The sequence below is a fragment of the Dipodomys spectabilis genome, unplaced genomic scaffold, assembly GCF_019054845.1.
Source record: "Dipodomys spectabilis isolate Male_0828 unplaced genomic scaffold, ASM1905484v1 ptg000043l, whole genome shotgun sequence".
Taxonomy (NCBI): Eukaryota; Metazoa; Chordata; class Mammalia; order Rodentia; family Heteromyidae; genus Dipodomys; species Dipodomys spectabilis.
Genome location: NW_024870720.1, coordinates 28858816 through 28875006, shown reverse-complemented (window position 1 = coordinate 28875006; position 16191 = coordinate 28858816). Strand labels below are relative to the sequence as shown.

The 16191-nt window shown below is 38.0% G+C and overlaps 1 protein-coding gene across 1 annotated transcript in view; it reads right to left on the bottom strand.

The window, feature by feature from the left end:
- Nucleotides 1–221: 221 nt before the first annotated feature.
- Nucleotides 222–16191, bottom strand: part of Mthfd2l (methylenetetrahydrofolate dehydrogenase (NADP+ dependent) 2 like) — a 101542-nt gene continuing 85572 nt past the window's right edge. Inside the window, exon 8 of the mRNA XM_042678207.1 lies at nucleotides 222–1310. Within this exon, the coding sequence (XP_042534141.1) occupies nucleotides 1171–1310 (140 nt within the window). The 3' untranslated portion in view covers nucleotides 222–1170. The remainder of the gene's footprint in view (nucleotides 1311–16191) is intronic.

The window sequence follows — 16191 nt, the reverse complement described above, 5'->3', positions numbered from 1 at the left end:
TGTGGTTGGGGCATAAGTGCATGAGACAAGTAACAGAGATATGGTTCCTCAGCACCACATAAGCAGAAAAACCCAGAAGTGATACTGTGGCTCAAATGGTAGAGCACTTGCCTTGAGCTAAAGAGCGGAGAGACAGTGCCTAATCCCAGAGTTAAGGCCCCATGACTGACAAAAAAATCACATTAAAAAGGTGGCATCTATTTCAAGAACCAAATGTCATAATGGAAGAGGGAAGAATAGTTGGCATAAAGTATTTAGTTGCATCCTAAATTTAGTTTCTATAAACTTAAAGCATTGTCAGATAGCTGAACTTGTGAACAGACCTATCAGCTACTGTCCTTTACTGATAGCCTCAGTTATATTCTATCACATTTGACACTTGTAGAAAACCATAATGTGAGTTTTGTTTTACATGTGTGTGTGTGTGTGTGTGTGTGTGTGTGTGTGTGTGTGTATTTTTTTTCTGGATGTTTATAATATTATTCACTGAAAATACTGCCCAATAGTTTTTCGAAAGGAAAAAAAATGATATGCAAAGCTAACATGTTCTTCAAATATTTTTTACCATGACTAACAGTCAATCATTATTTGATATAATCACTACTTTTTCAAGTCATGGAATGTATTTCTTGTCTTTCATGATTTTTCCCCATTAATAGAATATCGTTTCTCATTAGGATGGCCTTGTAGGCTGCATTTGAGAGATATCTTATATTCTGAATTTATTTTCAACATTCTATCTTTCTTTTAATTCTTAAGATCTTTTTCAGCAAATGACCTAAGACATGAAGTAGATTAAAAATTCAGCATGTTTATAGGAAAACCAGAATTGAATTTGACATTAGTACCTATTTGAGTGACAAAACATTTGTTGAAACATCCTATGTTGGTACATAATTGTCAAAAATAGATTTCTTTATTATAAACCCTTTCTTACCATTATGAACACATACCCATAAAATGAACAATTATTACCAATTTTTTAATAGGAATTGTTTCAGTCTTTCCTAAAACTCAAAATTCATTAGCAGGAAATGCATAAAGATCAGAATCATCTGATCCACAAGGATTTCATCCATGAAAAAATAAATACAATGTAGAAATAAATAGCTTTGTAGTAAAATAGAAAGTTTTTTTTTGCCCTTTGTGAAATAAATACACAGTTTGACTTCAGTTCGTGTGGTTCTTTCCTGGGATCTGATAAGAGCTGTTTTTCGCCGCAAGAAAGGTGTTCTTCAAAAGCATGGCCACTGTCATGGGCCCCACGCCTCCTGGGACAGGAGTGATGAGGCCAGCTTTCTTCTTCACAGCTAAAAGAGGAAACAGAACATAGTCTTCATGTCTAAGTGTATCAGAAACCTTCACATTATAAGAATGCTATAAATATAGGGGGTTTCTGTTTGTTTGTTTTATTTTATTTTATTTTATTTTTTCAGTCATGGGGCCTGAACTCTGGGCTTGCACGCTGTCTCTGAGCTCTTCAGCTCCAGGCGAGCGCTCTACCACTTGAGTCACAATGCCACTGCTGGTTTTCTGGTGGTTAATTGGACATAAGAGTCCAGGGCTGGCTTTGAACCATGATCTTCAGATCTCAGCCTCCTGAACAGGTACCTGCCTTAGGTTTTTTTTTTTTCACATTGTGCACATAACTATCACAATCTTTGATCATTTTCCATCTTTTGTTTTTATGACATATTTTAATATTATTTAAGTAGTTGGACAAAGGTAGTTTCCATTCAACACGTCACCCCTTCCCTCACCCCGTCCCCATCTATCCTGATGTCATCTATCTCCTCAAGTGACACAGTACCTTTTTCACCTATGTATTTGGATATTATGACTGTATTTGTCCACTCTTCCTATTCTTTTTTTTAGAATGAAGTAAACACACATACATACTCCCTCCGACAAACGTCTCTGTATATGATATCCAAAGCAGACAGGATCAAGATTTTTCTTTCCATCTCCTTGTCCCTGCAAGCTTTACCAGATGAAAATCTATAGCCCATGTTTGACCCAATTTACCTGATCTAGTCACTTTACTTTTTAAAGACACAATAGTCTCAAAAGGGATACAGACAATTCAGCATACTCTCTTCAAGAAATTGAGTAATCCATCAGAAAGAATGACATTTCCCCATTTGTTAGGAAATGGAAAGGCTTGGAAAAAATTATATTAAGTGAAGTAAGCCAGGCCCAAAGAAACATGGGTCCCATGGTTTCCCTTATTTGCAATATCTAGTATAGGTATGAGTCAAGCGGAAAAAGTCAGATAATGTGATGTTAGGAAAACGAACCCTTAAATATGTATTTTAATGTTTTTGTTTCTTTCATGCATGTGTTTCTAAAGCATTTATAAGATTATTTCTTTGTTGCTTTGTATGTCCCTCCCCCACAGTGTAACCCCCGCTTTCACTATATTTGATGTCAGTATAACATGTGGAGGAGACGGGGACAAACAAGTCGTTTAAGGATTCAGGTGGACCTGTTGCAACAATGAGAAGTACAAAATGTTATGTCAAAACCAGCTTTACAATGTCGGTGTGGGGGGGGGGGTATGATTGGGTGGGGGGGAGGGGGGAGGCCGGGAAGGGAGGTGAAGGGTAAACAAAGGAGGAGGCTGCAATGCTTGGTAAGAAATGTATGCATTATCCTGCCCATGTAATTGTAACCCCTCTGTACAGTATGTTCTCAAATAAAATAAAATAAAATTAAAAAAAAAAAGAAATTGAGTAATTCCTGTTACAGCAATATTATTGAGGGCACAGATGATGCATTCTAGTACAAGTCCAGTAAAAACCATTAACATACTTGAATTATTGAGCATGCCCACATAGTGCTGGGGAAAGATAGGGAGACTTTTTTTATTCTCTTTTTATTCTCAAAGGAAATGTCATGGTACTCCCAGAAAGGCTGAAGAATGTGTCCACACCCACAATATTAAAGGTGACTGGCTTCATTCATTCATTGACTTGATGGTTCAGTGCTTCATCATGTGAATAAGAGCAGTAAAGTTTTCCCAGATAACTCTTGGTATGAGTCTAGCACAGGCAAGACTTTTTAAATGCACCATCTTACATTATTAATTACAACACTCAGATGTGTTATCTTTTACAGGTTCTCCATGAAACAAAGCCCAGAGATACTTTTCAGATCTCTTAGTATTTTTGTACAACATACATGGTCTTCATAGATGGCCTGTCAGATCTTGTAAAACTTGCTTTTACCTTATTTGAAGTGGAGTAGTATATCAGGATTGTTTAACCCAGAAAAAGCAAATGAATAATATTGTTTTACTAAAATAAGCCAAAAAGCTCAAGCATTTCTTTCTGTGTGTCTCTGTCTGACTCTCTCTCCCTCTCTCTTACATACATACATATATACATACATACATACATACACACATACACACGCATGTGCGTATGTGAGTGGGCACAAGCCAAGTAACATTTATCAGGAATATTCTGATGGCAGGCACTGATGTTTGGATATGTCCCCAAAGTTTCATATGTTTAAAGTATAGCAGCCAAGGAGGCAGTATTGAGCCGTGATGGAAACTTTAACAAGTGAATCCCAGTAGGAGATAATTAAGACTTGAAGAGACTGACTTGAAAGGATTAATGTAGTTCTTGGAAGATCCTAGTTAGTGAGATGGAGTTATTATAAAAGAAGAAGATTCCAAGCTGGGTGCCAGTGGCTCACGCCTGTAATCCTAGATACTTAGGAGGCTGAGATCTGAAGATCGCAGTTCAAAGCCAGCCTGGGCAGAAAAATTCCGTGAGAATTTTTTTTTTTTTTTTTTTTGTGAAAATACTGTACATAGGGGTTTACAATTACAGGGGCAAGATAATGAGTACATTTCTTATCAAGCGTTGTTGCCTCCTCCTTTGTTTCCCCTTCCTATCCCTTCCCATCTCCCCCTCACCCCGTCACCCCCACCTCCCCACCCCGGCGTCAAAGTTGTAAAGTTCATTTTTTGACATAGGTCTTGTACATTTCATTGTTGCAATGGGTCCACCTGTATCCTTAAACAATTTGTATTTTCCCTTCACTCAGAAAACCAGAAGTGGTGCTGTGGCTCAAGTGGTAGAGTGCTAGCCTTGAGTTGAAGAGCTCAGGGACAGTGCCCAGGCCCATAGTTCAAGCCCCATGACTTACAAAAAAAGAAAAAAAACCACATAGAGCTGCCCCATGACCCAGCAATCCCACTTTTGGGCATTTGCCCAAATGATCACAAACAAGACCATACTAAAGCTACCAGCACTACTATGTTTATTGTAGCATTTCACCATAGCTAAGAGATGGAACCAACCCAGATGCCCCTCAGTAGATGAATGAATCAAGAAAATGTGATATATATATATATATATATATATATATATATTCACAATGGAATTCTATGCCTCCATCAGAAAGTATGACATTGCCCCATTTGTTAGGAAATGGAAAGACTTGGAAAAAATTATATTAAGTGAAGTAAGCCAGGCCCAAAGAAACATAGGTCTCATGGTTTCCCTTATTTGCAATAACTAGTATGTCTGAGACAAGCAGAAAAGGTCAGATAAGTTGATGTTAGGTGAAATGAACCCCAAGATAAGGACTCAAATGATTTTTCTTTCTTGCTATTGTTTTTAATGTATTTCTAAGATGATTTCTTTGTTGCTTTGTATGTTCCTCCCCCACGGTGTAACCCCTGTTTTCACTGTATTTGATGTTGGTATAACTGGGGGAAGGGAAGGAAAAAAACAAATCGTTTAAATAGGGATACAGGTCGACCCATTGCAACAATGAGATGTACAAGTCATTATGTTGAAAAATGAACTTTACAACTTTGCGGGGGGGGGGGCTGAGATGGGAAGGGTAAACAAAGGAGGAGGCTACAATGCTTGATAAGAAATGTACTCATTACCTTGCCCATGTAATTGTAAACCCTCTGTAAGGTATTTTCACAATTTAAAAAAATATTAATATAAAAAAGAAAAAAAGACCAAGATCCACCTTTCTCTCTGCTTCTGTTCTTACTATATTTTTACTATATTAGTACTTTCACATGTGCTCCACTATTGCAGTTCCCTCAGCAGAGCCAAGCAGAATCGGATGCCATGCTCTTGAATCTCCAGAATAAAAAATAACTAAACCTCTTTTATTTCTAAGTGTCTAGCCTCTGAGATTTTGTTGTAGCAATGGAAAACAGACTAATATAGTATGTTATTTAAAAATTACAAGAATATTGTGATTTGAGAAATATTATTTCAGTTTTCCAAAAGCCATATTTATGTCTCAGCAGATCCTTCTATTACCCATATTACCATCCTCTGAACTCTGCTACAGAAATGTAAGACTGGGAAAATAGCTATAAATTTTTATTCCTTTCTTCCTCTGTGTGAGCTATGACTTTCACTTGGACTACCCTTCCACTTTATCCAATACAAAATGCCTCATTATTCATTAAAACCAAATAAAATTTTACCTGACTATAGATTTTTTTTCAAAAACACAGTCCACAGATATCAAATTAAGAGTTAAATTATCTGTTTCCAATTATTTTTTCAATTTTTTATTATGAAAATACTGTACAGAGGAGTTACAATTACATGGGCAAGATAATGAGTACATTTCTTATCAAGCATTGTTGCCTCCTCCTTGTTTTCCCTTCCCATCCCTTCCCATCTCCCACCCCTTCACCCATCCCCCACCAAAGTTGTAAAGTTCGTTTTTCGACATAACAACTTGTACATCTCATTGTAAATGGGTCCACCTGTATCCCTAGTTAAAGATTTGTTTTTTCCCGTCCCTTCCACAAATTATACCAACAGTGAAAGTAGGGGTTATATCGTGGGGGAGGGACATAGAAAGCAACAAAGTCCAATGATTTTACACCTACATACATTGTAGAACTTGTTGCATGGTCTATTTCCTTAACTAGGTATAAGAATCTAGATGGCAAGAGCAACTCCTTGTGTTTCTTCTTATTATTTTTAAGTTCAGAATTTATCTATACACAGATTAGCCATTCAGTAAATTTTGATGCTAAATAACCCATATTTAAAACCTAAAATCAAATTTCAGAAATGTGTTAGTGCATTTGGACAGACAGAAGCAATATCGATGTACTTCAAGCTAATTTACTGGTAAACTCAAGCTACTCATTTTGCTTGAGATGATAAACTGGATTTTTTGCTTGTCAATAAGCTGGTTTGAAGGCATGAACAATACTTTTCAGAGCCTTTGCATATATCCTGGTAAAGCTTTAAAACCTCAATGGGCTTTTAGAGAAAACTTTCTACTACTGTTGACAGCAACAGTATATAAAAATTGTATCATTGTAAAGTGCTTTGAAGTGCTAATACATAAAAATTGAATACTGCTAAAGAATATGGCAAAATAAGCGATCAAGGACAAACTAAAATTTTAATATAAAACATTTTTTTCCCTAATAAAAAATGGTCATAGAGTTAGCTACATCCAGAATCTGTTGTCCATATTTGTTTTGTACAGTTTGCTTTTCAATTTTGGAAGTTAATATGGCTTAGAAACTACATTTGGAAAAAAAACCACAAGTACTGCCAGTTAGGTCTTTATGACTTGTCAAGAACTTCACATATAATTTTTGTTGCTGCTTTTGAGATGGGATCTATGTTGCTTACAATGATCTTGAACTTGCAGACACAAGTGATCCTCCAGCCTCAGTCCCAACTACTTAAGTACACCACCATACCTGCCTTCATTTATATTATTTTAATAAGTACAGCTCAATAAAGTTATAATGCCTTATCACTGTCCTGTTGATAGACATTATTCACAGTCAGGTTTGAAATTTTTTTATGATTTCCCAATTCTACCCCATCCCAACACACTTGTATTAGTATATCCTGATGAAATAGAAAAGTCCTAAGAATGATTCAAGGCCCGAAGTTGAGTCCTTTTCTTTTTCTTTCTTTCTTCCTTCCTTCCTTCCTTCCTTCCTTCCTTCCTTCCTTCCTTCCTTCCTTCCTTCCTTCCTTTCTTTCTTTCCTTCCTTCCTTCCTTCCTTCCTTCTTTCCTTCCTTCCTTCCTTTCTTCTTTCTTTCTTTCTTTCTTTCTTTCTTTCTTTCTTTCTTTCTTTCTTTCTTTGTCAGTCGTGGGGCCTGAACTCTGGGCCTAGGCACTGTCCCTCAGCTCTTTAGCTCAAGGTAAGCCCCCTACCACTTGAGCCACAGCACCACTTCCAGCTTTTTCTACTTATGTGGTGCTGAGGAATCGAACCCAGGGCCTCATACGTGCAAGCAATCACTCTACCACTGAGCCACCTTCCCAGACCCTTGAGTCCTTTTCTTAAAAGGTTAGGAGGATATTCTTAAAATAGAAAAAAAAGGGAAAGTGGTTCCAAGATATTAATTTTCCTACATTTTTAACTCTGAGTGCTCAGAGGTCACCATCTCTACATTGCATCCTGTACTTCAAATTACACAGCTGGCTTAGCAGTCTGAGTAGCTTTATTCCTTGGGTGTCAGGTAAGACCTTCCTCTTCCAAATTGTGTTCTCTTATAACTGCCTACTATTGCATTTATGCTCAAAAAGTAAAGTTCTTGTGGAGGAAAGGATACTGAGGATAAGAGTCTGAGTTGTTGTATGAAGAATTTCCCTCTGCCACTGTACACTCCGCAGGAATTTAACTATCATGCATTTGTTCTGTCCTGCCCAGCAACCTTCATAGAATATGTGATGGGTGGTGCATTTGCACCTGTCTTGGGTTAGGTCTCCTCCACATAATAATAGGCATTTAGTAGCATCAGTGGAGCCCTTTAAATTACTCAGGAGGCAGAAGATTATGACATTACTGCTAACACACCTGACTATTCAAATGCATATTTCAAATGTCTTTTGTGTTTGAAATAAAGCTGAGAGGTATAGACACAGTCTATAGATAGTCATGAGAGGCAGACAGTGATGAATCTGATTCACAGAAACACATTTGGTCTCTGTTTTTCCCCACCTTGGTTTTCCTGAGTATTGATTTTTGAGAGGAAAAAATCAGTCTATGTGCTGCTGGACAGTGCTAATATGTATTTATGTACATAAAGATCAGGATCTGGAACTGAATTTTCAAGAAAGGTAAAGAATGCTTAGTAATTGACAAGTATGCATGGGAATGTTTAAGAAGCATTCTCTTCTCAGGCACGTGTGGCAGTACCACATAATGTCCCAGCTTCTCAGGAGACTGAGGCAGAGGTATTGCTTAAGCACAGGCATTCATGTGTGGACCAGACAATGTCATTAAGACCCTGATCTCTGAACAATTAAAAAGAAAAAGAGGAATTTTCTAGTCTAATCATTTTGCATAACCATTTCAAGGCTATCCTTAACAATGTGTATATAGAGCCATAGTTGGCCAATGAGATAAAATTAATCATGAGAGAAAGAGATAAATCCAAATCATGTTTGGTGCCCCCAAAGCATTTTCCCCAGTCCTGCCTGAGATAGAGCAACTAACAGGTACTACATCACCAGAACAACCTTGGCTCATACTCCCTTAAAGACAGTCAGGGTTTATATTTGCTTGTAAAGATGATGCTTTAAAAGATCAATCCTAGTGTGTGTGTGTGTGTGTGTGTGTGTGTGTGTGTGTGTTGGGGGGGGGGTGTTCTATGTGCTTCATTGAAGAGAAATACAGAAGCATTATAAGGCAATAATGTCTTTCAGAAACTTGTTTACTGTATTTAGGGATAAGGAAATATGGTTAAACAAATACCAAAAGTTCTGTATGGATTGGAATCAAGAATTAGATCTTAACTGATTTCAACAATTTCATGAAAAGTTAACATGCATATAAGGAAAAATCAAAATCAGATTCAATTTCACAAAGTCACCATGACCTTAGAGTTATTGACTATTAAGGCAAATGGAACAATAATCAAATGTTGTCTCTGTGGAACTTGCTTGGAGGGTTGAGAGGTAGATGGAAATGACTTAGGAATGTTTAAAACAACTTACTTAAGATAAAAATATTTTGAGGAAAGGCAATAATTATGATGACAATACATTGGAATAGTCTCACTTCAAATTCTAGATTCTGCAAAATACATATGTATTACTCTCTTTGTCTAACCTACTTTACCCTCTCCTTTCCATCTGCTCAGTATTTATTTTTCCTTCTCAGACCTAGAATAAATATCATTGCCCTAGTGGAGCCTGTGAAAACAACTTACAAAATGACTTTCAACTTACAATTGGAGTAGATTGGTATCTCCTAGAAAATGAAGTCAAACTACATATGTATCCTCTAAAGTGAGAAATGTTTCTAATGGTAGGAGAGAAGTGTTGCATAAGAGCATGGTGGAGGAAATGTAAGAGCTTGTGAAGATTCACTGTTTTAGAGAGGCTACTGAATATAGTAGCCGTAGTATACAGTCAAGTCCTAATAGGGCAATATTGTTCAAACTTCTGCTTGCATCATAGTTGTTAATGTCTTATCGGTCACAACAAGTCTCATGGTTAAGCTCAAATTCAAAGGCTTGGAGTAAGAAAAGCAGCGAAGTCACATTGTAAAGGAGCTTCATTTGTGGAGACAGAAAATACCATGAGGCCAGTTTTTAGACTCTGCAATAGTAGTCTAGTGGCTCCCAATCTACTATATCATTTATGCTATCTACTGCAAGATTTTTCCTTCAAAACACAGATTTGGTCATTTTAGATTATACATGCTTTGTGAATAAAATAAAAAGTAATATTTATTTTTATTTGAAATAGAAAATATAGACTAATTGTCATGGCAGTCAAAGATCCAATACTTTTGTCTATCGCTTCCTAACTTTGTGCTTGATCATTATTCCTACATGTGCTATAACTCACTCTCAGAGAGATTCATGTTGAAAGACACAGCTACTACCCCTTCAAGCTTAGAGACTAGTTTTGGTGATAGATACTAAAAATACTACTACCTAAATACAAATCTGTGCCTTTGCTACAGCATGAGCACAGACGCAATGTTTACTGCATTGTGGATATGTTTGGAGGATCTTCCTGATCCTGACCTATGTGTATGTGTGTGCATATGTGTATACATACATATATTTATATATGTATGTGCACATCAATATATATGTATATAGCACACACACACATCAATGCAAGACTTTTCCATGTGAAATAGAGAGGTGAAGAACAGACAGTGAGGTGAGATGTTTGTAATGGAAGGAAGAAACTTCTCTCAGGTGGAAAGCAGCTTGAACTCTGGGAAGTACCACAAGAAGGCTGGTAGGGCTGACATGTCAGAGTAAGAGGAAAGGGTGACAGGAGATGGTGTGAAAGAGGTGGACATCATTCAAGATTCATAGAACCTAAGCGATAATGTCAAAAATCAATGGTTAAAGTAATTTTACTATTTAGTGAAGATGTGTTTGAAGGTGGGATAAAACCAAGCTGGGAAAGTGCTTATTCTGTGTTTGTACATTTCTCCAGTGAAGTCAGTTTAGTATCTGTGGTAAGTAGAAAGCTGATATATGCAAAAAAATAACATAAAGTGAGATTCGCTAGAGACAGAAGTAAATTCAGGTGCTTCCCTTAAATAGGGATGAGAGCCAAATATGGGCGCAGGGAAAGTTTGGAAAGCTACAGAAAACCTTCAAAAACCTAATGAATACATGAAGAGGAAAGAAATGGCTATGCAGATACAGGAGAGGTAAAAGCAAAGGATGTTTGTACTTCCAATGGAGAAGGTTAAAGATGCTCAATATGACAGAAACATGAGGAACACAGTGAGAAGGTACTGGCTGGGAAGCCAGTGAGGAGTCAGGTAATTTAGATAGAGTGATAGTAGCTGTAGTCCCTGTGTTCAAGGTGAATAAGCGTTAAAAATATCTTTCATCAGTATATTGGAAATGAACTTTACAACTTTGGGTGGGGGGGGGGTGAGGAGTGAGGGAGGTGGGGCGAAAGAGATAGTGGAAACAACAATGGAAGAGGTAACAATGCTGGACAAGAAATGTACTCATTGCCTTACTCATGTAACTCGAACCCTGTACAACATCTTTACAATAAAATAAAATTGAAAAAACAAACGACAGCAGCAAAAAAGTGTCTTTCATGAACTAGCTTACTTTATTCATATATGTAGGCATTAATAACCAACTTTGCAAAATTTGAGAGAAATGTCTATGCCAATAAGTTCTGCTGGTAAGAAAATTAAAGTTGAAATTCACCAGGAATTATCACAAAGTTCCAAATTCTTGCATGTCATTCAGTCATTGCAAGGTGTGTTTTCAGGGTGTCTATTCTTTGTGTTCCTTTTTCTCTACTGTAGGGATGGCTACTCTTTTACCAATGCAGGGCTTAACATTTCTAAAGGGAAGAATAAAAGTCATTTATAACGGGAAGAATAAAATTATTTCCATTATTCTTTTTTTATTGTGAAAATACTGTACAGAGGGGTTACAATGACATGGGCAAGATAACGAGTGCATTTCTTATCAAGCATTGTAGCCTCCTCCTTTGTTTCCCCTTCCCATCCCTTCCCATCCTCCCCACGCCCCCCCCCACCCAATCCTTCCCCCCCCCCCCCCGCCCCGACCAAGGTTGTAAAGTTCATTTTCGACATAACGACTTGTACATCTCATTGTTGCAATGTATTCTTACATGAGGAAAAATCTGAGTGAGAACAGTTGCTATGGAGCAAAGATTATTTCACGTTTAACTGAGGTAATGAAAAAGGATGATGAAAGAAACTAGTTGTTAAATCTATGCTTGTGCCACTGGAAGGGAAAACCAGAACCAAGGCTGACATGTGGTCAAAGGGTGTGGAAAGATTACTCATGAAGGATACTAATAGCGACATAAGGAATATTAAAATGCCCTTTAACAACTTAAATAAGAACAAAAGAAAAAAATTAACCTTTGGGTACCAGCAACCATGCTTTGTGACAGGGTGTCTCCAGATTCTATTTTCAGTGCTATTATTTCTACTGGGAACTTTACCTTCCTTAGTTCCCAAGGCCTGACACTTAATAATCCAAATTGTCATCTGAAATATTCTCTGTGGATACTCTAATTCCTGGACAGATAGTGAATTTCCATATCAATATACTTCATACTATTCCAAAAATCCCAAATAATGGAAATTCTAGATGTAGCTAAACAAAATTAATTTTGCTATCATATCTTGGAAATTATATTCTGGCTAAGTAAAAAAAATACAGTTGAGCTCTGTAAATCTATTTTTGAGTGAAGGAGGAGGGGGTGTCACAAGCTTATATCGTGTTTTCCTTCTCTATTTTGTCTGATTCTCTGTCACTTCTAAGGAAGTACTCTATAGCCCATGTTAGAGTTCTGACAATGATACAAACGGTTTTTCTTTTCTTTTTTTTTCCGATTTTATTTTATTTTTTTTATTGTGAAAATACTGTACAGAGGGGTTACAAGTACATGGGCAAGATAATGAGTACATTTCTTATCAAGCATTGTAGCCTCCTCCTTTGTTTCCCCTTCCCATCTCTTCCCATCCTCCCCCTGCCCCTTTACCCAATCCTCCCCCTCCCCCCCACCAAAATTGTAAAGTTCATTTTCTTTTTTTTGGGGGGGGGGGGTCCGGTCGTGGGGCCTGAACTCTGGGCCTGGGCGCTGTCCCTCAGCTCTTCAGCTCAAGGCTAATGCTCTACCACTTGAGCCACAGCGCCACTTCCAGCTTTTTTCTTTTTTGCTTATGTAGTGCTGAGGAATCGAACTCAGGGCCTTAGGCATGCAAGGCAAGCGCTCTGCCAGTGAGCCACCTTCCCAGCCCCTGTAAAGTTCATTTTCGACATAACGACTTGCACATCTCATTGTTGCAATGGGTCCACCTGTAACAAACGGTTTTTAAAAGCAACTTACTCCTCCAGAAAAGGGATAATTCCTTATTGGTGTGACAAAGCTCCAGAACAAAAATTCCATGTTTCCCTCATGTGAATTTCAGCCTCCTCAGATACATATGTAATTGTCTAAATTAAATGCTTAGAGGATTTTCCCATGGTTCTAAATAATACAAGCCACTTAGGCATGGCCTCTGAAACATATCCACTATAATGAAGGGGAGACAAGCTTCAAGAAAATGAAGTACAGGAATAACAACCAGAAAAACCTGAATGGCATAGGCCTAGAGAAATAATATGACTCAGGAGGTAATACAGAAAACACTCCACTTTCTCATAGGGCTGATATAAAAATGATGCTTAAGAGCATTTGGAGGGGCTGGGAAGGTGGCTCAGTGGTGGAGCGCTTGCCTCACGTGCATGAGGCCCTAGGTTCAATTCCTCACCACCACATAAACAGAAAAAAGCTGGAAGTGGCGCTGTGGCTCAAGTGGTAGAGCGCTAGCCTTGAGCTGAAGAGCTGAGGGACAGCACCCAGGTCCAGAGTTCAGGCCCCCACGACTGACAAAAAAAAAAAAAAAAAAGAGCATGTTGAACCAAAGAGAACCAAGGGCTCCTTAACACACCATTGAACTCTTGCAAGACAACAGCCAATCAGGAATTCCAGAGGCAATTTACTAGGTGCCTCCCCTTGCATTTATCTGGCTGTTTTACCATGTACTATATTAAGATATTCATTGTAATGGCATCCTGGGGACAGTAATGGCACACAGAGAATTACTGGCTTAATGGCATAGGAAGATATGAGAGACTGGTCTGTATGGGTTCATTAATTTAGTGAGCTATACTTACAAGGGCTTCCTTCATCCATTGACTGCTCAATCTATATTGGCAGGGTAGCTGAGATACTTCTTCCCTTCATTTCTTCCTCCCTTCCTTCTGCCTCCCTTCCACCCTTTTTTCCTTCTTCTGTTCTTTCTTCCCTCCCTCCCTTTCTCCTTCCATCCTCTCTCTCTCTCTCTCTCTCTCTCTCTCTCTCTCTCTCTTCCTTGCTTCTTTTCTTCTTTTTGTTTATATATTAAACCAAATCTCTATCTGGCTGGCTGTATCACAAGTGAGTGCTTAAAAGAGTACCTCTCATCTTAGGACATTCAATGTAGTAGAACAGGAAATAATTTACCTGGTGAAAGTTTGAAACTGCTTTCTGTGAATGCTGTCACTTATCTGTTCTTTATGTTATTTATACTGTTATTTATCTTACAAATCACGGATCATGTTCGTTCTCCTACTCAGTTCCTATTCTGGTTAGGCAGGAATTCAAATACTGTTATGACATTTACGGATAGATTGGGAAAGGATGAAAAGTATCTTCCTTTCATGGTGTCTTTTAAATAAGCAAAATCATTATCCCTTGTCATTTTCTGCACTTTTTCTTTATAATTTCTTTCTTTATAATTGTTTTTCTTTTAAACCATTAAGCAGTGTTTTCCAAGTGGAGTGGCAAACCTATAGATTAAAAGATTGCCCAAATCTCTTAGAACAGCCTTTGGAGGAGAAAACATTTCTATCTTATAGGTATTTTTATTTAAAATACAATGCCCAAAAAGCAATTATAAAAGCATTTATGTGTGGTAGACAGAAGAAAAAGTAAGGTTGGACACTGTGTCATGCTACTTAGGAGACACAAGTCAGAGGATTGCAGTGTGTGGCTAGAGTAAAAAAGTGTGAGATGCTATCTGAAAAGAATGGAAGGTGGCTCAAATAACAACACAGGTTCTGCCTTTAAACCACAGGACAGCAAAAGCGAAAAGAGAGGGAAAGAGAAAGAAGAGAAAAAGAAAAGGGGAAGGGAAGGGGAAGGGAAAGGAAAACAAAAACTTGCAGTGTTCTTGTGGATGTGACTGTGCTTCTAACATAACTTTTTCTTCCACATCAAATGCACTTACTTCACAATAACCATTCATCTCTGTAGTAGGCAACAGTGAAGACAACCGGCTCAATGATGACAGGGATCTCACAGCAACCATAGGATGTTCTACCTGTTTTCTGAAATGACCTATTTGGGTGCTGTAGCCAGTGCTAGTGAATGTTGACACATGCTAGGGATTGACCCAGCTAGTGGGTATATAGCCATGCATACAATTTGGACAAGGTCTCCGCAATTTATATTTTTCAAACCACGTACTGTTAACTTCTTTTGAAAATGCTTTAGGTATTTATTACCAAGTGTGTCAGTTTCTACCATGAATGTGATAAGCTGCTGTTGATTATTTTCCTTCCTCCCTCCCTTCTCTCTCCTTTTCTCCCTGTCTGCCTTCCTTCCTTCCCTCCTTTCCTCTTTCCCATTGTCCCTTCCTCCTTTCCCTACTCCCTGTCCTTCTTTCCTTGCTTCCTTGCTTCTTTCTTTCTTTTTTAAATTTTTATTTATTTTTTATTGCGAAAATACTGTACAGAGGGGTTACAATTACATGGGCAAGATAATGAGTACATTTCTTATCAAGCATTGTAGCCTCCTCCTTTGTTTCCCCTTCCCATCCCTTCCCAGACTCCCCCCACTCCCCTACCCAAACCTCCCCACCCCCCTCCCACCAAAGTTGTAAAGTTCATTTTCCACATAACGACTTGTACTTCTCATTGTTGCAACGGGTCCACCTGTATCCTTATTTAAACGACTTTTTTTCCCCTTCCCCTCCACAAATTATACCGACATCAAATACAATGAAAGTAGAGGTTATACTGTGGGGGAGGGACATACAAAGCAACAGAGAAATAATCTTATAAATGTGTTAGAAACAATCGCATGAAAGAAAAAAACATTTGAATATATATCTTAGGGTTCATTTCCCTAACATCAACTTATCTGACCTTTTCTGCTTGACTCAGACGTATACTAGATATTGCAAGTAAGGGAAACCATAGGACCTATGTTTCTTTAGGCTTGGCTTACTTCACTTAATATAATTTTTTCCAAGTCTTTCCATTTCCTAACAAATGGGGCAATGTCATTCTTTCTGATGGAGGCATAGAATTCCATTGTGTATATATACCACATTTTCTTGATCCATTCATCTACTGAGGGGCATCTGGATTGGTTCCATATCTTAGCTATAGTAAATAATGCTGCAATAAACATAGTTGTGCTGGTAGCTTTAGTGTGGTCTTGTTTGTGATCATTTGGGTAAATGCCCAAAAGTGGGATTGCTGGGTCATAGGGGAGCTCTATGTGTGGAGTCTTTTGAGGAACCTTCATACTACTTTCCAAAGTGGTTGAACAAGTTTATGCTTCTTTCTTTCTGTTTGCTACTGGGAACTAAACTCAAACTCAAGGCCTTGCTCACGTTGTAAATTAATACTGTGCTGCTCTATGGCG